Below are 22,007 nucleotides of genomic sequence, written 5' to 3'. Positions count from 1 at the left end.
TAACACGAGACACGAGCGAACGAGATAATGGTCCCTCCCAGCTCATTTGCATAGCCGTGGAAACGCGCTGGTCGTTCCATTTTTAATGTCGTACGTTGAACAAAAAAAAAGAAAAAAAAAAGAAAAACAAGAAAAAAAGAAAAAGAAAAGGAAAGAGAAAAGAAAAAAAAAGAGAGGAACAAGTACACCGAGGGTTCTCGAACGGGCGCGTTATTGCGATACAAGCTGCGAGAGGATGTTTATTCGCGCGGCACGCTTCGGATAATTTAATGTAAACGCTTGGGAATTACGCATCGGCGTAACGCAAAATCTCCCGGCGTGGAGGACTTTGCGAGTCGGGGATTGCTTTCGAAGTAGAGAGAGGGAGAGAGAGAGAGGAGAGTTAACGAGCTCCGCCGACGCCGACGTCGCCGCCGCCGCCGCCGCCGTCGCCGCGCGAGAGGGAAACTTTGAAATTTATTAACTTGTAAGGTACGTTCTTGCGTTCCGTGGCAAGAGCCACCCAGAACTCAATAAAACGTTACTTTCGTTACTTTCTCGCGGTCTCTTTTTCCTCCCCGTTCACTCGCCGTTCGTTCGCTCGCTCGTTTATTTTTTCGCCGCGCGATAAAACTTCTCGTCGCGTGTTTTTCTCCCTCCCTTTGGCTCTCGGCCGATACGCAAGAGAAGTACTCGTGCCCGCGGCGACTTCGAGGAACACCGCAGTCGGAAAAAGTCGGACTCGCCTTCCTTTCCAACCGTTCGATTTTAACGACGCTTTTTAGCTACCACGCCAAATAACGGAGTCATCCTTACTTAACTAGTCGAGTTAGCGAGGACGTTTTTTTCCTCGACTTGCAACGAATCGTTATACGCGTATACAATATAGTACGGATACGTACATCGTAGACGCTTCGTAGTCCGCCCTCGGACGTAAAATCGACGGAAAGAAATAGTACGCGATAAAGAAATAGTACAAATGGAACGTGGTAACTGGGAGAGTCGGTAAGAAGGTCGGTGGTAGGTCGAAGAAATTATTATTTTCGAGTCGGTTGCGAGTAAGACGATGCGACTAACGATGATAATGGCGTCTGTTTTTCGCGAGTTCTCTCTAGGTGGACGGCGACTGCCGGTGGAGCCTATGATCGACTATAAAGGCCATCTGTTCGCTTTTAGAGTCGCCTTTATACCGTGTGGTGACGTCACACGCGCAGGAGATAAACCGAGGATGGACGCCCACTCGGGCATCTCGTCGTGCCACCTTATTCCATCCTCTCTCTTTCTCTCGGCCGGCCGCTCGTACACGCACCTTGTTTTCTACGCATCGAACGAGGCGCATTGACGGACGACCGTGTTATATACGACGCGACTTTAACGACGCTTCGTTTAATCGCCACGATTTCGAGTAAAGTTCTTCGCGCTGGAAATGCTTTTGGCATGATTATTGCGACGATCTCGGCCGGAGACCGTCGTCGTTCGTAAATCATTCGACTCGCTTTGCGATATTTTTTATACCACGAGCGATAATCGTTGCCAAAGATTCCACGTTGCCCCTCGTACGATGCAAATGATACGAAAATACGGGATCGATCGCGTCGATTCGATAAGATCGATAGGAGAATATCCGAGGAGAGACGGATGACTGCTCGAAAGCGCCTCGCAGCGTGAAAGGATGGAACGATCTCGGAGTTCTAGATTGGCTACGTGCCAGGCGTCCCGACGCTTACCGAGAGGGTGGACCGAGTCCGACCGAAGACGGCGTCCCGGCGTCGAGCGTCCGTCAGTGCGCGTGTGACATGGCTGCGAGGCGCTACGGCGACCTAGACGCCCTCCACCTCGCGATGTGAACGCACCCGCAACCGTTATTCGAACGATTGGCAATAACTGTCTTGCGAGCCCTTTGCGTCCTCCCACGTTTCTCTCTCTCTCTCTCTCGCTCTCTCTCTCTCTAGCCCTCTCTCTCGCTTTCTCCGTCCGCCCGTCCGTCCGTCCGTCCGTTCGTCCGTCCGTCTGTCTGTCTGTCTGTCTTCCCGTCTACTTCTCTCACAAGCTTACTCTCTCCCTCATTTCACCTATCCATTACATCTCTCAATCGCTCTCTTTCGAACCTATCCGAAAAAGACCGATCGTCGTTACGACAACGATCGACGACGACCACGCGAGCCACGGATACTTCCTCTCTCGAGAGGATAGGACGAGAACTCACTGGCCGTTATTCGCGTGAGATTCACGAACGAAACGTCCTCGACGGTGAAACAAGATCCCAACCTTTTCTACTGTAAAAGAAGAAGAAGAAGAAGAAGAAGAAGAAGAAGAGGAGGAGGCGGAGGAGGAGAAGAAAGAGAAGGAGGAGGTAGAAAAAGGAGAAGAAGAAGAAAAAGATTAGCCGCGAAGAACGAGAGACGCTTTCCTAAGGGGTAGTAGTTTGCGACGTGACGTAATCGCGGACAGCGTTCTTCGCGAACTCGCTCTACTACTTATGATTTCTTCGATCGAAAAGTGTTCAGAGACTCTTTGAGTTATGGCGTTGGCAACGAGGATACCGAACGATTCATGAATCCATGTACGGAGCGTTCGAGAGGAAGAGATACGAAACTCGTTCCCGATCGTTTTTTCGACACGTCACGCGTTTATCCTTTCCAAGAGATCGAGCGAGGATTCGCCGAAAGAAAATGTAACGGACGATGCGAGGGCGATCTCCGCGAAGCAGGATGGCGAATTGAAGCGGTCAGAGGCTCGATTTTCCTTTAATCCCGGAGCTCCGAACGAATCACGACGATATCATTCCCAGAGCAAGAGAAGACTGCATTCCCTAATCGAACGACACGTTGAGAAAAACAAAAAGAAAAGAAGAAAAAAAGAAAATGAGAGAGACAGGGCCGTGAAAAGGATGAACTCTTTGTAAATACTCGCTCGCGGATCGAGGACCATTAGTATATTCTATTTATTTTTAAGGATCATATCGCGATACTTTTCCAAGCGACCCGAGCCTCTCTTTCTCGTTTCCTTGAATTTTCCTCGACGGAACAGTGCGCGTTCGTTATCCGTGTCGAGGCCGTGCGTAAACGATGACAATTCGAGCGCGTTTCTTTTCAATGTGACGTCTAAGAACGAAAGTGTCGCGCTATCGAATACTTTTGAACGCAATACCGTCGATCGTCTCGACAGGTATAACTTTGAGGGGAAACCAATGTGCCTTTTGGCGAGACCAGTCGCGATTCTCCCAGGAGGAGAGGAAGAAATTCGTTCTCGAATCGATCGCGCGTAAGAGAAAGAGTGGCCGTGCATCGAGAGGAATAGGAGGAGGAGCGGAGGAAGAGGAGGAAGAGGAGGAGGAGGAGGAGGAGAAGGAGGAGTGTTATTGCACGAGCGAATCGAAGCCGAGTGCGAGCCACGTGCGTGCAGCGGGTGTGCGTGTGTGTTGAAAGTGTGGTGCGCTCGCGCGCGAAGTGCAGAAAACGACGATGGAATATCGGTGAGGTCACGAGGTCACCGCAGAATGCCTGAGCCGAGGGCGAAGCGCTGTAAACACTGTGACGGTACGCCGTGTGCATCTTCGTCGTCCTCCTGCACTTTCGCCGGTTTTGACCGCGATCGAACCGTGTCTGTGTGTTTGTGCAAGACTTTCGACGTGCTTTTTACTAACACGATTAACAACGACGTACGAATAAAGATCGTTTTTTGATTGCTGTGGCTTGTCTTAATTAACATTCTCCATCCCTGTCGTCTTTTACAAAATTTTACCTATTTTCAGCTCTTCGATTACGCGGCGTCGCGCGACCGACCCGAATAATCGGACCCTTCTGCGAACGCTCGAGCGACGTTTACTTGTTTCTCGTAGAGCAGGGTTCTTGGCCGTTTCGTTCTATTCGTCCTAGGTGCTCTTTAAGTACCTCTTTCAACCTACGTATCCAAATCGGCTCCCACGAGCGTTTCATCATCCGCGCACGACGTGCGTCGTTGCGAAGAAATTTTCGCGGATGAAAAGTTTGCTCTTAATTAGGCCCACGGGGGAGGCCATTTTATCTCTGGGTCATTTATTCCGTCTTACAGACACTTGGACCCAGCTTGAGGCAGGCAGGCGAGCAAAGCGAGTACGCGAAGCGCATTCCGATCGGATGGCAACCGCGTCGTCCAACTACGCGCACTCTCTCTCTCTCTCTCTCTCACACACACACACACACACACGCGCGCGCGCGCTCGCGCACACACCCCGTCTTTCCTCGCTATTTATCTCTTCACCGTATTGGCCACGCCAGTATTTTTATCCACGGTTATTCACCCCCTTATCTGCGAATAGAGTGGCTCCTTATCCGCCCAGTCTCCTCGAGTAGTAGTATTCTTCTTTTTTTGTAGCGTCCTTTTCTCCTGGCAGCCGGTTTCGTGAATGAAGCCATACTTTTATGCTCGCTATCGCTCGCGACGATCTTTCTCCTTCTTCTCTCGACGGTCCGAAAAGGAATTCGGAAGAAGGAAGAATTCGTAGATCGTATTCGATCCTCCGAGATCGAATCTTTCGCAAAGTTCTTCGTCTTGTCGCTGTCGCGCAACGGCCCTTTCCTTCGAACGTTCAACTATAGTTAGACCATCGTTAAAAGTTAAGTTAGATCTTCGTTAAAACCTCGATCGGTCTCTTCCTTTCGCTTCTCTTTCCGTTTCGCTGATCTTTTAATCCGTTTTCAGATGGATGCTTTATCGCTAAGAAAACGAGAATCGCGATGCATCGAGTAAATTCTATCCGAGATATTATGAAGGATCGATTGAAAAGGAGTGCGATATCGATAATCCACGTTGCTCGGTGTATTTCGACGGGCGGACGGTGATGTATGAAGGGCCAACAGCCGGATGATTACCAGGAATTCGTTCTCGTCCTACAGGACGTTCTCGTCATTAAAGAGAGTCCGCTCTTTTTAATCGCTTTCTTCATCAATCACTAATCCGAGCTCGTTCTTTTCCATCTCTCTTGCTGTCATCTCCGCGAAACAAACATACTGTCACAGACTAATTAAACGACTCGTCGAAGACCTCAAGGCCAACGCGTACTTTGGTATCGCCTTTGCAAGTTCTTCCCTCTTCCAGATCGTTCTCCCGTAATAATTAAAAACGATCATTACGATTAGCAGCACGATAGGCGATATTTAAAACGAACGTAAAACTTCCTGCACGCTCCCTCGAACATTTATCAAAGCCCAACTAATTAGTCATGGACCATTATGCGTTACCGTTTCTCGAACTTTCGGTAGGCCTCTTTAGAATCGGCGATTCAGGATGATCGATAATCTTTGGGCGATTCGGAAGCCGAAATTATCGTACGTGCATCGATCTTCCTTTGCCTCTCTCGTTCTCGCGTCGGCTGAACGAGAATTACGTAAGTAGATTTTTTAAATCCATCCTTTTTTCTTTCTTTCTTGTTCGTTTCTTTTCTCTTCTTCTTCTTCTTTTTTTTTTTTTTTTTGCTTTTTTGCGACACCCTCCAAGGTCGGTGCCGAGAAGAACACGGAGAAAAGAAATAAAATAAAAATAAAATAGACGTGAACAATGAGTGGAGTGAAATAGAAAGGGCGATTTATACATCCGAAATTCTCCTAACGCGATTCTCTCTCGACACGTGTCTCGTCAGACGATTTATCAACCCCTCCGCTTTCATTCGGGACGTCCTTTTGAGTGACTTTGTAACATAAAAAAGAAAAAAAAAAAGAAAATACAGGAGAGAAGCAAAGAATGAAAATAACGCTCCGAGGAACATCTTGAAACTATCTCGAATCGTTTCAATATTTTTTGCTACTGTATTATTTTTGTAGGATCGATGATTGTCCTTCGAACTCGAGATAGGAAAAGATATTTCGGTGGAGTTGTTTGAAGCAGGTGCGCGCTGGAAACATATTTTTTTCCGCGAATATTTTTCGTTTTCGAGCAGAGCGAGTAGTTAGCGAAGGGTATGGGACGGAGTGTCTCGGACACTACGTTTACGCATCATCCATAATGGAATAGTGTATTTATACTGCTCCTCCTCCTCCTTCGAAAGAGAGAGAGAGAGAGAGAGAGAGAAAGAGAGAGAGACTGAGACAGAAGGAAAAAGATACGTGCAAGAGCGTGGCTCGACTCGATTCTTTATATTTTTAGGATTTTTAGGGGCCATTTTCTATTTGGTTTACGTTCTTACCCTCGTTAGATTCGTTAGAAGAATGAATAGGCGATGAACGAGCGATACGAAAATAAAATTTGCCTATCAACTTGGATCGATGAGTCCTCAGGATTTATCGCTTTCTCATTGCATTTAGACTCGACGTTGACGATGTTATTGTTGTCGTCGTCGTAGTCGTCGTCGTCGTCGACGACGTTATGGCGCAAGAGGGCCGGGGCCACGGACTAGTTCGTCCAGAATTGTTTTTGGATTGGTATCGGACGACGTCTAGGTTGTTCGTTAGTGTAACGTGTCGATCTCATCGTCGACGACGACGTCGTTGGTATAAAAGTGATTCGTGGGCACGCGAATGGCTCGTAAACACGGAAACCAACAGCTGCCGATGGAAAACATAGGCTAAATTTAATCGCGATGCTGCTCCTCGTCCCTGTTAAAGTACTTGAGCGTTCCATGTGTTGGCATTATTTGACAATGGCACGGTAAAAGAAAGAATAGAACGGAGAAACGTACGTGCTCGACCATATTTTTCCTTATTCTTTTTTTCCTTCCTCGTATATCACTATTTAACGTAATACGAACCTAGAGATAGAAGAATAGAGCAAGGGAAAAAGAGGTTAGACCGATTTCGCGTTTCTTTTTGCGAATTCAAGGCAATGCTCTAGCTACAAGGATATACGTACCTACCATGGATGCGATTAAAGAATGTAACATCTAAATATTATGATAGTAGAAGACGTAGAAACTTTCCAAACAGTCTTGTCTTTCTCTCTCTCTCTCTCTCTCCCTCCCTCTCTCTCTCTCTCTCTCTCTCTCTCTCTCTCTCTCTCTCTCTCTCTCTCTCTCTCTCTCTCTCTCTCTCTCTCTCTCTCTCTCTCTCCACGCGCACGACTACGCGCGAATGTGGATTAAATGTCCGCGACTCGATCGTGGCTTTCGTCTTACGAGTATACGATTTCAACAGAAGCTACTCTCTTGACGACGAATTTCGATTACGGTCCGATGACGTTTTATGGCCGTACAGACGGAATGAACGATTAAATTTATAATCAACTTCGACCAAATCGATTTTCTCCGAGGAAATTAGGACCGATGATGCGTTCGATAATATCAAAAAATCGAATTCGTTCGTATCTTTATGGTCATCGAATTTGATGCTTTCCTCTTCCCTCTTCTCTCTCTCTCTCTCTCTCTCTCTCTCTCTCTCTCTCTCTCTCTCTCGCTCTCTCTTTCTCACCCAATCTCACTCTCGAAGAGCATACGAGAATTTGGCAGCCGGCGATTCTGGCCGGCGTTCGATTATTTATCGGCACGGTATGCGCATTGCGTGGGCGGTCGTCTTCCCCTTCCGTCTCTATTCCGCTTTCTGGCCGCTCTCCAAACGGCGACACTCTTACACCTACGAATTTCCCCTTCTCCTCTCCCTCTCGAGATTCATCCTCATCGCGTCGCGAACGTCGTTCTTACGTGCCTTCTCATGCGTGTACGTGTATTATGCGGCTCTCACGGCATAGAACGCGAGCGAAATTTACGTCTCTTACGCGCGTTACGTCTTCTCGATTACGTGTACTTGCACAGCTCGTAACTTCTTCCTTTTTCTTCTCTTCTCTTCTCCGAAAAGCTTTCGGATCCGAAATCTTTGATTTTTCTCGTAAATCGTTAAGAAAAGATATTTTTCTTATTCTCCGTTTCGTTCATTACGCAATCGCGAGGAATAATTTAGTCAATTTCAAAGACTCTTTCTCCCTTTTGTCAAGACACTTCCGCGTATAGCGCAAGAGTGTCTCGAAGACGTAAATTCGTCGGTTGATGAAGAGAGCGCACGAGAAAGAGAGTACGCGCGTGCGAGTCGTTGTGTAGTTTTCGTCCATAGAAGATAAGACAAGAGAAGAGGAAACGAGCTAACGCGAGCCAACTAAAGGGAGAAAAGCCGAAGAGAGAGAGAGAGAGAGAGAGAAAGCTCTATTTTCGTCGGCGAGATTAGACTTATTTATGGGTGGTGTAGAGAGAGAGAGAGAGAGAGAAGCATCGAGCAATCTTTTGAAGAAGTCAGTCGTACGTTTCCGTTTCCGGAACGCAAGGCGCCGACATTTCTATCGCGACTCAGACAAACACCTGATTACCATTTTTAATTTTTTATCTCTTCTCGAATTTTTTGTATCATCGTAAAATATTCGTTTTAATTAACGTCGAGCAGCCAGTCGAAAGATATTTTCATTCGAATTGATAATCAGTTCGCAAAAGCACGAAGACCACGAATCTCGGTTGCGACCTCGAAAATTCGCCGACGTTTCTCCGGTCGTAACTCATCCTCGCGGATCATATCTGACTAATAACCGTCAGATGGCACATCGAAAGCGATCTCGTTGGTACGAGGTAATCATCTCGTCTCCTTTTGACCCGAAATAAATCTCAGACGCGGACAAATTTAACTCGTTACGAAGGATTCGCCCTCGAGAAAGTGGTACGGGTGCCTTTGCCGACTTATATCACAGGGATTCTCAATCTCTCGTACTCTTCCTCCCTCCCACTCTTCTCTTTTTATCGACCGTTCGATCGTTACCCTTCTTTCGACTTTTTCCATTCATTCTTTATTCCGTCCCGAGTCCCTTTCTCCGTTTCTCTTTTTTTTCTCATCGCGAACAATGTAGCCAAGGCGCAAGCGCGATTTCTTGTTGCTCTTGGCAAGACGCACGCATGGTTTACGCGCTAACAGCTGTGCTCGCACGCACTTTGCTCGCGCAAAACATCGCTAATGGACCGACAACCCTAACCGAGTCCGCATCGCGTACGCATAAATATAGTGGGGACCTGCGTCTCTTTCGCTCCATCCCCCCCCCCTCTCTCTCTCTGTCTCTCCGTCTCTCTTGCCGGCCCCTCCCTCGCTTTCGCTCACGTCGCCTCACATGGAATTTATTGCACGAGCTTACGCACGTGGAAGGTAGCCGTACGCTTCCTTGGCTAATCGCGAGATAAGAAGCAGCCTCGATCCGTTCGAGTGTTCGATCGTTTCCCAATTCCGCTATTCCAAGATCCTTCGAAAAGATCTTTTGCGTCGCGTCGTAACATTTTCCATCGAGATCGCGTTATTGCATCCGGGTGGCGGTGGAATTTTAATTAAAGTCCGATTTATCCGCGTAATCGCATCTCGCCGTTCGTCGAGCCGTAAAATAAAGCGAACGGAGCCGTCTTGCCCCGGCGCTGTTTCTGTTGCAGGAGGGAGATCATAAAGCACCGTTTTTTATGACAACCTTTGCTTTGCGTTTGTTTAAAATACGAGCACGATTTCGGCTTTGCACGGAACGCCTTATCGTCGCGGCGTTGCCAACGGCTCTCCAAACCGTCTTTATTTTTTATTTTCATTACTTTGTTATTTATTTAAATCTAGTAATCGTATATTTTTAATCGAGTCGATTCTAAATAAAACGAGTTACGTAGGACCCTCCTCCGTATCTCGTTCCATCCCCGAGTTAGAAGCGACAGAAATTTTTCGCATAAATTTTTCGCAGAAATATTTCGACGTAGCATTGATCCTGACCGCGTGTTTTCAAGGCTTAATGAACGAGCGAAGAACTGAATCATCGAAGTTATCGCCGGTGGCCGCGACTCGCCAGCTTTGCCCCCGTTTCCTCGTCCGCGAATATAATCTTCATCCTCGAAGCCACGATTTTACATACCTACGTATGCGCGTTGCGTGTATATGTTCTCAAGATGTACCGAAGTTAAACATTCTGTGGAGCATTCACCCTGGCATTGCTGTAAAAATAAACGGATCGACAAACGATGTACAGCCGTTCCGTCTTCGAGCTATCCGCCTTCATTTACGATGTATCGTCGAATTGCCTTATCTCTCATTGCGATATACGATCGTGTCCATTCGTTATCATTTTCTTTAGAAGGCATAACACGATACGTTCTCGAACTTGAAGCGTCCGATCGGCGGGAAGAGGTGGAGAAGCATCGAAAGTCTTACGGTTATCTTCGTTCTTCCAGGATTCGCTTGTTAACTCGACTCCAAGCCTGTTTATAGTCTTTCGACCTTAACAATATCATTCGAGACGTCTCGAATACCCTGCCAAACAATTCCCGATCGTAAAACTGATTTAAAGATGCAGTGTAAACGACAGCTCGATGATGTAAATTTTCAGGGCTCGTTTAACGCACCGTGCCTAAGATTAGACGTGTCCGACCTATCGCAAATCGACGAGGTTTGACCGTTACAAGGACAGTAAAGGCGTTAAGAAAAAAAGAAAGAAATAAAAAGAAGATCCACGTATCGCGGGAACTCGTTAAAATCGTACGCGATCGGAACGAGCAAGAATTTTGTGTCGTTGCGCCGGTAGACGGACGGTTTACGTCTACCATCGAACGTAGGAATTTGGCGGTTCGTTTTCCGAAAGAAGAAAGACATCCTTCGGTGATTCGAGCCGGTTCGTTTCGAGAAGAGGAGGAAGGAAGGATACGGCAAAATGTGCCAAGTGAGTCAGTAAGCTCGATGCTTCACGAAATTAGATCGCGCCCGGATTACGTGCAACAACAACTGCCTATCCGCGTCGTGGAACCGCTATGTAACGTTGATTCATCGATCCTGCCCCCCTTCCGCCATTTGACCCATTTACGAGATCGTTCCGCGCGATCGAAATACTTATTCTCCTTGCGAAAAAAATCCGCATTTTGCTTATTCTCTTTTCTAAACTAGAAGGGAAAAAAACTCGATACTTTAGCCTTTCTAAATCGGATTTGATATTCCGCATTGCCGGGACTTGGAAGGAGCGTTATTTATGAGGCGACCGAATGGTAGGTCTCAAAGCGTGCAGGAGTTAACGCTTGGCAGAGATTAGCCTCCGCCATGGAAACAACGAAGTACGAGATGAAAAACGATTATCCGACGAGATATGACGACGCCTGGCATGGACTTGGCTGCTGGTCTAGGAAGCGAACTACGATGTACCTCGACTGTTGTTATCCTTAATTAGTTCAACTCGCGGTAGAGAGAGAGAGAGAGAGAGAGAGAGAGAGAGAGAGAGAGAGAGAGAGAGAGAGAGGAGAGAGGGAGGGAGGGAGGGAGAGAGAGACCGGTCCAACCTCTTTAACTTTGTTGCTTCTGTCAACCGTTTCTGTCTTTTGCTTTGCACGTTATCCTCTTCTTCTCTTCTGTTTCTTCTTCTTTCTCTTCTTCGCCTCTCCACCCTCATCTTCGTCGTCTCACCGGATGACCTGGATAGAACCCAAGCGAAATACCATCTTCGTTGCTTCCTTTTTAGCCAGTCGTTTTGGAGAAACGGCCGTCGAGTTGCTCCAGTTCGCGGCTGTCTAGCTCGTCGAGAAAGAGAGAAAAGGAAAGAGTGGGAGAGAGAGAGAGAGAGAGAGAGAGAGAGCAAAACGATCGCTCTAGCTCAGGCCAACTCTAACCGAACGTCCTAAACTACGTCGAATCGTAGTTAGCAGAGAAATTAACTCTCTGGATCTCGTTCCGTGTAGCTACTCTCCTAGGGCTCCTGCTTGCTCTCAGATATTTTCGGAGCATTGTGTTTACTTCGGGTCTAGCGAGTAGCCGTTAACAGCCGGAGCTTGGACAATATTGTTGTAACGCCGGATACAATAAGCAGAACGAGCGATTTCTCCTTTTACACGAAAGCCAAGGAGAGACGGTCGAACGTGCAGTCGCGCTAAGACACCTGGTAATTTTTTCGAGCGTACGAGGCAGGGCTCGTCATTGCCAATGTCAACGAACCGATGATCTCAATACCCCCACGTAATCGAGGCAAATAAACGCGCGTTCGAGTACGACGATTGTGAGGTCGCTGACTTGGATTTAAAAAAAAAAAAAAAAAAAGAAAAGAAAAGAAAAAAAATCATCGCGGATCGTCGAAGCTGCCCACATACTCGAAAGAGAGACCGTCGCTGCTTTTTTCTCCCTACCTACGCGCATCGGCTCTTAACGAAGCTAGGCCGCGACGAAGAGCGTAATAAGCGATCGAGACTGATTTATCGTCTGCCTATCCTATCCGGCGTTTTAATCGGAGAGAGACGAATCGTACCGAAAATAATCGAAAGCTTCTTTCGAAGGCAAAGAAAAAAAGAGACTAAGGAGGAAGAGTCGACGAACGGTACGAGAGGAAAAATTCGTGGAAGCGTCGATCGTGGAGCGTGTCGCCTTCGAAGTCACCAAAGAGAAAGAGAATCTCTGACCAGACGAGTCTCCGAGGAATCGTCGTTAAGTCCTCGAACTTATTTCGGTGTCAAGCGATCGATGGCAGCATCCGCTGACTCGGAACGTTCCAATGCCAATGCTAAAGCCGCAGAAGCTCTCTATCTCCTCATCTCTTTCTCTTTCTCTTTCTCTTTCTCCTTCTTTCTCCTTCTCTCTATCTCTTCACACCGGACCGATGACGAAATTAAATTCGAGCGCGCACACGGAGAGAATTCACGCAAGATGCATCGCCCGCTGTCTCGAATCTTGCCAAAAGCCTTTCCATTATGTCCATCTCCTCGTCAGTGAACCGATATTTGCTTCTTACACGCGTGGATTCCTCTCGATAGTTTCGACTTGGCTGATCTCTCCCTCTCTCTTTTTTCTCTCCTCGGACTCATGTAACAAATATTTCGCGAGCGAGCGAATGTGTAATAGTAATTTGTGGAACATTCTTTCGAAAACGTACGGAAATCTGTTGGCAAGGGTGTAAGAGCTCGCATTTAAGTGATGCACTTTCTGGGCGACAGCGAGTACTTTATGAAAGTAGGAAAGTGCCGTCGTTTGATGTTATTTAAAAGATTGTTGCGAAGAAAAATGAGCGTTACTTCGTTGATAAATTTACGAATTAGATCCGTAGGACACGGGATTGCCCGAGAGAAATTAGAAACGACGGGTTGCAACATCGTTATTCCATTTAGTCGAGTCGGTTCGAATAGCGAGGGAAGAACAATAAGCATCGACGTAAAGTTTATGGATAAAACTGGAATGACTATTTTCGCGCGGTTGTCGATCGTAAAGTCACGCAATACTTGCGAACGCGCGTTCGAACTTTGCAAATAGTTTTTCTCTTTCTCTCTTTCTAGTACTCTCGTGCGTACGTAGTCGGATGTTATCGCGCTTCTTGATTTATTCACAACCTTGAAGATAATGTTTCGCGATTCGATCGTAAGCAGTTCGTTTCGAGTTTAAAGGCCTTCGACGTCGTAGATCGAGGTGCCGCCGTTGGCTCTTGTTAACGAAATTAGTGAAAATCGTTCTAATTTCAAAATCGTGAAATTTTCGAGTCGACGGTTAACGCGCGGCTCCGTGGTTCTCGGTCGAGTTATTCGCCGATTCGTTTGGATCGTTAATTAGGTCGTCGAGCGTTCGAAATCTTGTCATCGAATCGGACGATAACGTAAACGCTCGTTCGTACGGATTATTAATAGTCGGAGACTTAATGTAATAATCGATTTTCTATTTGGCAAGCATTTCCGACGGACGTCATCGGTGCGAAGGAAATCATAGGAAAAGTCGACCGTTCGACATTTCGCCCACGCCTTCGAACGATGATGAATTCATCGGGAAAGCTTTGCCGACGAAAAGTGCATCGAGTGTTACTCCTTTCGCGCCACGGTGTACCACGCGAGATAAACGTTATTGCGAAGAAGAGTAACGCGACCAAAGAACGATTGGAAGTATCGCGTGGTAGAACGACGCGATGTTTTCGACTTTAATGCCATCTCGCCTACAATCCTGTTTTGTAGGAGCGTGTAGGTCGAAAGTTTTCTGCTCGTTTTAGATTTAAGCCCACGTCAAGTTCAAGAACGTTAGAGACGAATATTAGTCTCGCACCGAGGTACTTGCGTGCATTAAATATTTCGATGTCCACGCAAGTCGTCCATTTTAACGAGCGGTGGGACTTAACGAACTCGCGGTACGGCAGGTACTTCGTCCTGATCGAGAACCGGATATTTGTGTGGAAATCTTGTTGGTGGGAGAGGGGCTACGGGACGGTAGGGAGAAAGATACCCCTTCGATCGTGCCTTACTCGGAATGTTTCCGTCTTCTTTCTTTCGCTTTTTTATTTCTTCTTATTTCTTTTCGTGGAAATGTATCGATCGAGCGGAATCGATCGTAGTCACGTTTTCGACGACGAACGAACGTTTCGCTTTCGAAGCCTCGACTAGACCGAAGCCTGTCCTTGTATTACGGATATTTCCGTCCGAAGTTTTAGACGGTATAAAGTCAGAAGGCCTCCCCTCTGCCATTCCCAGCATGGCTAGACGTTGGCAAACGGTATGTAAAGCTGCCGAGCGAACCTTTCCATTCCCCTTTTTGTGCTTTTACGCGTCGCTCTGTTAGCGCCTATTTCTTCTCCTCTTCTTCTTCTTCTTCTTCGTCTTCTTCTTCTTCCTCTTCTTATTCCTCTATTTTTCTTTCATCATCCCCGATGTACGTGGATACTCTACGTACGTATCCTCGAGCCGAATCAACCTTGAGTCATTCTCGACTTATCCGTTCCTGTGTTTTCCAATGATCGAGCTCTCGTCCCAAGAGCCTTTTTGTTCGCCCCGACGCTCTCTCGACGCTCAAAACGCACGGCCCGTGTTTTTTAAACTCTCCTTGCGATGTTTGCGCTTCTTTTGCGATTGTTACATATGTCGGCCGAGGTAAGAAAATTTGAAACGAATTGCTCGTAGTTTTTTGTATCGAAACTTTTTTAATGGAAGCTTCAAACGGCGTACGTGCCTCTACTCGAACCAGTCCTCGAACTCTCGCGGTGGTTAAGACGTTAAAATTCCCTCGATGCTGAGCGCAACGAATTGAGTCTTCCCGCGTTAATAATATTGCTTTTACGAGCTCGTACTTTTCAGGCCTCCTTCGAGAGCAACTCTCTAAGACCTCGAGATAACGCTCCGCCTTATGATCGGTGCTTCGAGCAGCCGAACAGGATCTCCCGAGAGTCGTACGAAAGTATGAAACGGCCAAGTCCGGATAAAATGATCGAGACAGAGAGATCTTACTTTTCCGAAGGACCTTGGGGAAGTATGCGATAAGAAGCGAGGAGAAGGCAGGGCATTTTAAGAGAACTTTGTTTCTCAGAGCAAGTACTTCGTTAAGTAAATGCAAGCGTTCCTTCGTCGTTAAATAGGTGCGACTAAGCGCATTTATTTCAGTAATTCGCGCGTCTCGTTATCTCTCGCATCGATTTAACACCGAAGCAAAATTAAACGCCCGAAAAAAAAGAGAAATCGTTGCGACAATAACGATTGGTTTTGCTCGAGTAACGATCGAGCTACGAGTACCGAGCTCGAAATCGTTAAAAGTAATCGCCTTCTGCCGGAGCCATCGAGATTATTAATTATCTTTCTCCGTTTTTATATCGTCGTTGGTAGAACGTACGAGGTGCGTCCTTCGTCGTCGTCGTCGGCGTCGTCGTCGTCGTCGTCGTCGTCGAGCTTCGGTCGTATGCAAATTTTGTGAGCATAGGGAGGAGCTCCATAATCGCGCTCTCGAGGCCACTCTCGGCAACCGCTTTTTGGCGTAAGGTGTAAACGACTTCGCCGGGGCGTACTTAAACTCGTTCCAGATCGATGTGTAAACGACTTGGGCACTGGCCAGTTAAGACATTATATCGACCGTGCTTTGCAAAAAAGTGCCAGTTGCGAAACGCCCTGGCCGTGTGTCCGTGTCCATGTATTCGTGCGTCCGTGTGGGTGTGCGACCGTCGAACGTCCGTCACGACTGGAACAAGAAAATTACGATTCGATCTTCTGCTCGAAAATTCGAGTTTTCCAGAGATATTCGAAAAAATAACTTTCGTTCGGTCTCCTTTCTCACGTTATTAAAATAACGAAAATAGCGGAAGAGAGAATTCTTCGATACTTTGGTAGGTCGTTCGGTACGTCGTTCGGTGCGTCGTTCGACCTACCAAACTCCGGTGCCTCGTAATTTCCGCGCTGATTGTCTCGACGTCGAACGACCGGCGTCGATCTCTCATCGTCTCTCCAACCATCGACCGTACTACTTTTCTACTCTCGGAGCTTCTCGAAGATACGAACGCTCGTGTCTCTTGCGTAATAACAACGATCGATAACATCTAACGTGGGGCAAGTAGAAAAAGATACGTCGGAGCGTCGATAGAAAAAGATACGTCTCTTGCAAGGCCGTGAGCGTCTCTAGCGCTTCGTCGTACATACAATTTTTTAAAGTTTACGCGCTTCTGTATTTCCGTGTTTTTTATTCGTCGTCGAATGCAAATCGTAAACTGTTATCTCTTTTCGACGTTCGCCAATTTTCGATCGTTTGGCGTATGCCTATTTTCCTGGACGAATGCCTTGGCCTTGAACGTTTTGAAATTTACCTGCAGCTCCAATTCGTTGTTTAAAAAGAAAGGGAAAAAAAAAGAAGAAGAAGAAAAGAAAAAAGAACAAAATTCACGGCGACGAGAAAATTTTTCTCGTCGTCGAGCCATCTACATATTTCTGTTAGTCGCTCGATGAAACTTTTTCTCGAATTTTTTCACCGTTTTTACCCTCGCGTCACCGTCATCGGTCAAGATGCTAAATCGCGGCGCGGAGTGGGAATTGCTAGAGTCACGAAAGAGAGAGAAAGCAAGAGGATGAGAATTCGAGTATTCCCGAGGGTGGAAGAATTATGGCAGGCAGGTGCCGCGAAAGAAATGGAAGAGTTTTGCTTCGACGATTTCTTTATTCGCCGAAATATGAGGAGGAGGGCTGTTGCGTGCTGCGCCATCGACGACTACGATGACTACGACGACGACGACGGCGACGACGACTTTCTCGTCCCCTTCATAAAGTTGTCGTCGTTGGAGTCGAAAATTCTCCACCTTCTTTTGATTTTATTCCGAAAAGGCGGCCGAAGAGCAAATATTGGGTTAAGCGAAGAAGCGAAAAAGTCGTGCGTTCTTTTTTTTCCGATCGATTGTCCTCTTCGTTTTTCTTTTTTTTCTTTTGTTCATCGAAATATTCAAAGAACGTTGCTTCGGAGCAGACTCGTTTCTTCGCCCTGGCTAGAGATACGTTTTCGTTCTTTTAAGGTGCAAAAAACGCGCGATGAACGAGCTCCCGTTTCTTCGTTTTCGACCATTAAAGTTAAGTCTCGCCGTGGTCCGTCTCCCGCTCTCGCAAGGTAGCAAAAATAAAACGCTTGTTTTCGCGAGTAAATGCGAGCGTAAATCCGCCTCGGAACGCTCGTTTTATCTTTACGAAAGGAACACTCCGTTCTCGCGATTCGTGTTGCCGTAAATCAACCTCGCTCTCATCGCTTTCCTATCTCGATATCGAGCTTTCGTCGATTTCGTTCGGAACGAAAAGAAATTTTCCTTGTATCGTTCGCTTTCGAAATTTGGACCACTGTGAAAATTCTCGAGAGAAGGAAGGAAAATGGTAGCGAGCGGCTAGTCATCGGTGTCCGTACGCGAGAAGAGAAAGGGAAAAGCTATGGAACGACGAAGAAACGGTTGGTAAGCATGTGCCTGGTCCAACTTCCCCTCTGATCCGCCTGGCAGACCCGTTAGTCTAACTTGGGCGTTCTATTTGCGTCTTGACTTCTTACGCTTTACTCCCCCTCGCCCTTCTGCCTCTCATTTCCCTCTTCAGCATCCCCCGGAGAACCCTACGTATCTCACGCGCGCACGCATACACTCTCTCTCTAGCAACGGCCGGTCAGCAACGCGGTCAGACCTCACCAGAATCCCGGATGTGTCGTGCTAGGAAACTTGGAAGGAGGCCCGATCTATCTATCTTTCTTTCTTTCTTTCTTTCTTGCTTGCTTGCTTGCTTTCTTTCTTTCTTTCTTTCTTTCTTTCTTTCTTTCTTTCTCTCATTCGCTTTCTTTCCCCCTCTCTTCTTTTTGGACCATATCGATCGTACGCACAACGCGATGGACGCGAGTCCTTCGACGGGTCCCGTCGCCTCCATCCTCGCTTTTTCACCATCGAAATTAAAAACGCGATAATTTTTTCGTTAAGAAGAGATTCGAGAATCCGCGAAACGACCGGCGACGCGATTCTCCCTCCTGTAAATTGAACGTTCAAGGATCGCTTTTGACGATGACAACGACGACGCCTAGACCATTTTCACTCTGGCAGTAAATCTCTCGACTAGTCGAGCGGCGGCGGTGGCGTGAGCCGTCTAATCGTCGTCATTATCAGCGTCACCTCGTGTCAACCGCAATAATTACGTCCCGCCGCCTAATGGTCACGCTAATGATCTCGCTCGTGATACTTCCTCGGACGAGGAAGACGGATGATTAGAGATAGCAGGGTATCGGACCTCGTAATTAGAGCTCTGATCGTTTTGATCTACACCTTTCGCCCGCGACGAAGTGTGTCAGAGAATAATCCTTTTTTCTTCCAATCTGTTTCTTGCACTAATTTTTCTTTCTCCTTCTTCTTCTTCTTCTTCTTCTTGCCTCTTTCCTCCTTTTTGCTTTTCCTTTCTTTTTTTGCCGCCGGTAGTATAATTATTTTATCTAATTCTTACGTATCCATTATCCTGGCTAAACGCTCCCGACGAAACTTCACTCCATGTCGGTATAAGGAGAGAAAGAAACGGTTGGAATAGATAAAAGGAGGAAAAGACCGTGTGATCTCCGAAAGCAGAACGTTCGAAAAATAATCTCGACGGACGGATGAGAAAGGGCATAACGCGTTGGAAAACGAAATGGAGTATAGGCGAGGAGGGTTCGTTAGGCTTCCACGTCGAGTTCCCTCGAGTCGGGCTCTTCCGCGAAATCTTGTTGCACGAGAGGCACGTTGTAGATCATTCTCTGGAAAGCCGCGCAGCACCTACGCATTCTTATGTACGTAGATACGTGCGTGCCTCGTCTCGGCATTAAAGTATTATGCAATAAGCGCATCAACGCTCCGAAAAGAATCTCGACGAGACTGCCAGGCAGCATCCTCGACTCTCTCGACGCATGTCTTGCATTCGTAACGCGTAACAACTCGAGAGAGTTTTTGTAAGACGTTCGTAACGACTCTCGTTTGAATGTAACATTTCGTACACACTGTCGTATGCAGATTTTCATCGTCGCAATTTATTATTTCAGCTCTTATCTTATCGGGCCTTCGATCGAATTTGTATAAAGTCGTACGTTGATTCATAGGTAGCACGGGAAAAGGTAGCAACGACCGTGGCGGCATAGGCGTGTGCGTCGTCGAGATCGCGAGACCGAGCGTGAGAGGTGCTTCCTTTCGGAAGCTGCACGTGACTCGATATCGTAACGCGATAAAATCTTCATTGAGCATCTCTATTCCTAGTCTAAGCGATAAATCAGCTTTCGTTGGTGCTAAACGTCGTTAGACTCGCGGAGTTAACAAGCAAATTTCTGTCGGTCGGCGCTTCTCTCGCTCTCCCTCCCTCTCCCTCCCTCTTTCTCTCTTCGACGGAGAGACATTGGCAGCCTTCGCGTTATTATTTTAACGTAAACGTTCTGGCGATCCGCGGCTAAGATAAATAACAATGCTTATATAACGGTCGATCTAACGATGTGCTTTCGAAGAGAACCAAGAATGCCATCTCGCGCGCGCGTGTCTTCTTTTCGATTCAACGACGCGTGTGTTTTCGCGAACGTCTTTTGCATTAACGAGAAAACCTACTCCTACGTGATCGGCGCAAGGTTTCAAGAGTACACCGAAGTAACGTCTTTTTATGCTTTTTCTGTTTCAGGTAAGGACTCTTCCTTCTTCCTCGGAGTAGATCAACGAGCAAGAAGAATTCTTCGATCGATCCGTCCTTGTTAGCCGCGCTATGACGTAATAATGAATCACGATCGATGTTTAGAAAGAGAAACGAGATTGGATCGTATCTTTAAAGGGAGGTAAAAGGAGCGAGGATCGCGCTACGATCTTCAAAGTTTAGCAACGCGAAAGGAGTTCCCTTCCATTGTGCCTTTTGCTCGACTTTCGTTTGGGTTTAATCGTACCGCCGTGATTGATAACCCTCGCTCGTTTAATAAGCTGCGGGCTGGTAGCGTAACCAGACGCGGTCGAAGGCTGTACCACGCCTCGCGTGCACTGCCATTTAAATTATTAGACGCTATAAAAGGCTTTCGTAGGAACGCTTAGTAAGTAATTTTGATTTTTTTAAGCAATCATCCAACAATTTTTCTCACTTTGTAGAAGGGATTCGTTGCCTTTGGGGTCAGGAAATTGGAGTAAGAGTTCGTAAGGGAGGTCGAACGACGTTCGGAGTTTGCGCCGGCGCTGACGTTGAATAGCGTCGCGTGGAACAGAAAAAAAAGGTCGTCCAGTGACGTCCGCATAGTTAGAAAGGTGCATCCTTGGATGCGGTTGCCATCTCGGGCGCGGTGAAAACCGCAAACTGGCCGAGGGAGGAATTTCTTGAAAATTGAAGCGATCCGATGCCGAAGAGGTCCTTGAGCGTGGAATAGAGAAAAACCGCGACCCTATAACCGTTAGACCGGGAATGTTAATCTCGCGATGCGCTGCACGAGCGAGATCAAGATAAACGAAGAAAGAAAGGAGGCTTCGTGAAAATTTCAACGTTCTCCTCTTTCGATAAATTTTCTCTTCGCGAAAGACTCGCAAGGGTACCTACGACGCGTCGAAATATTTCGACGAGCAGATTTCCCGCGAATTTATAATCACGGACGACGAATTTTCGTACGAAATAACCCGACGCGTCCTCTATCCAATCGCAACGAGCCGCACGTGTTTACTACGATCCTACCTACCATCGAGACTCGTCGTCCATATCGGCGTTACGCCCGAAGTTTCTCGTGATTTTTTACGTTTTTTATTCCCGACTTATTCTTAAGCTTTGGCGCGTGCGTGCGCCCGAGGAAAAAAAGTACGTTGCGAGGTATAATTTACAAGGGACTTTCGATGACTCGATATCTCGTTTGAATAGAGATAAAAGAGGCACGAGCGGATCGCGTCGTTCGCGCAAAGAGATCTGGTAGATTTATTGCGCCTATATAGGAAGCTGAAACAGAAGGTAGAATGGTGAGTCATACGTGCCTCGTACGCGAGGTAATCGTCGTACGTAAGTACCTCGTATTTTACCTAGTCGGGCTCGAAAAATGCGCAAGAGTTATTAGCGGAAGATAATTTCTTGAAATCGGTATTCCGTAAAAATAGTCGAAAGACTCGGCGAAGAAGAAGAAGAAGAAGAAGAAACGACGAAGAAGCAGAAGCAGAGGAGGAAGAAGAAGAAGAAGGAGAAGAAAAAGGCAGAGGAATCGAAAAGAAAGATCTCGCTTTTCGAAGAAACTCGGAAGATATTTCGTCGACGCGTTATCTCTCCCTTTTTTCTCTCGAATAATCGTACTCTCTTTCAAGATATATTCGATCTCTTTGATGTCGCTCGAGGAAAAAAGCTGCAACTCGAAAACATTATATAACTTACTGTCGATTTAAATTTCTAGAGCCTTTTAAACGCATCAAAGAGGGAACCGTCGCGACTCTTAAATCGGGATAAAGTTTGCTCTCTCTCTCTCTCTCTCTCTCTCTCTCTCTCTCTCTCTCTCTCTCTCTCTCTCTCTCTCTCTCTCTCTCTCTCTCTCTTTCTCTATTTTCATCCGTGCTTTTTATTCCAGTATTCGCAGATCGTTCGCGTCTGGCTCGCGTTCCGTTACGTACGTATTTTTCTCGTGCGTTGCCGACGATACCGCGTTAACGTTAACGCGCCGTAGACCCACATAGAGCTTTGGCACAAATTGTCTCTCGACTCTCTTCCTTTCTATTCGCGTTTGTGTCAGCCGTTATGCAACCAATTCCCAAACGGGGTTTGCACTACCAAACATCCAAGGCACGTTGTCCCTGGGACATTCCTTACATCCGCTATGGCGTCGAGCTTTCAAGCGCGTCACTCGCGAGTTCCCCTTTGTACGCGATCGAAATTCGAACGGAGTATTCTTGAAAATTTGGGTCGCCGCAAG

The 22,007-nt window shown here is 46.9% G+C and overlaps 1 protein-coding gene across 8 annotated transcripts in view; it reads left to right on the top strand.

Annotated features, from left to right (window-relative positions):
- The window catches only part of LOC122628217 (myocardin-related transcription factor A), a 184,641-nt gene that overhangs the window by 46,673 nt on the left and 115,961 nt on the right, over window positions 1-22,007 (top strand). For 2 of the 8 annotated variants that reach the window (XM_043810290.1, XM_043810280.1), the window contains exon 1: window positions 2,349-3,518. The exons of 5 other annotated variants lie outside the window; for them this stretch is intronic. In XM_043810290.1, coding sequence (XP_043666225.1) covers window positions 3,479-3,518 — 40 coding nt within the window. In that variant the 5' untranslated portion in view covers window positions 2,349-3,478. Of the gene's footprint in view, window positions 1-2,348; window positions 3,519-17,527; window positions 17,562-22,007 lie in introns of those variants that run through there. One more of the 8 variants, XM_043810299.1, reaches the window with a different exon arrangement.

Source organism: Vespula pensylvanica, chromosome 1 (genome assembly GCF_014466175.1).
Source record: "Vespula pensylvanica isolate Volc-1 chromosome 1, ASM1446617v1, whole genome shotgun sequence".
NCBI lineage: Eukaryota > Metazoa > Arthropoda > Insecta > Hymenoptera > Vespidae > Vespula > Vespula pensylvanica.
This window is presented reverse-complemented; position numbering and strand designations above follow the sequence as displayed.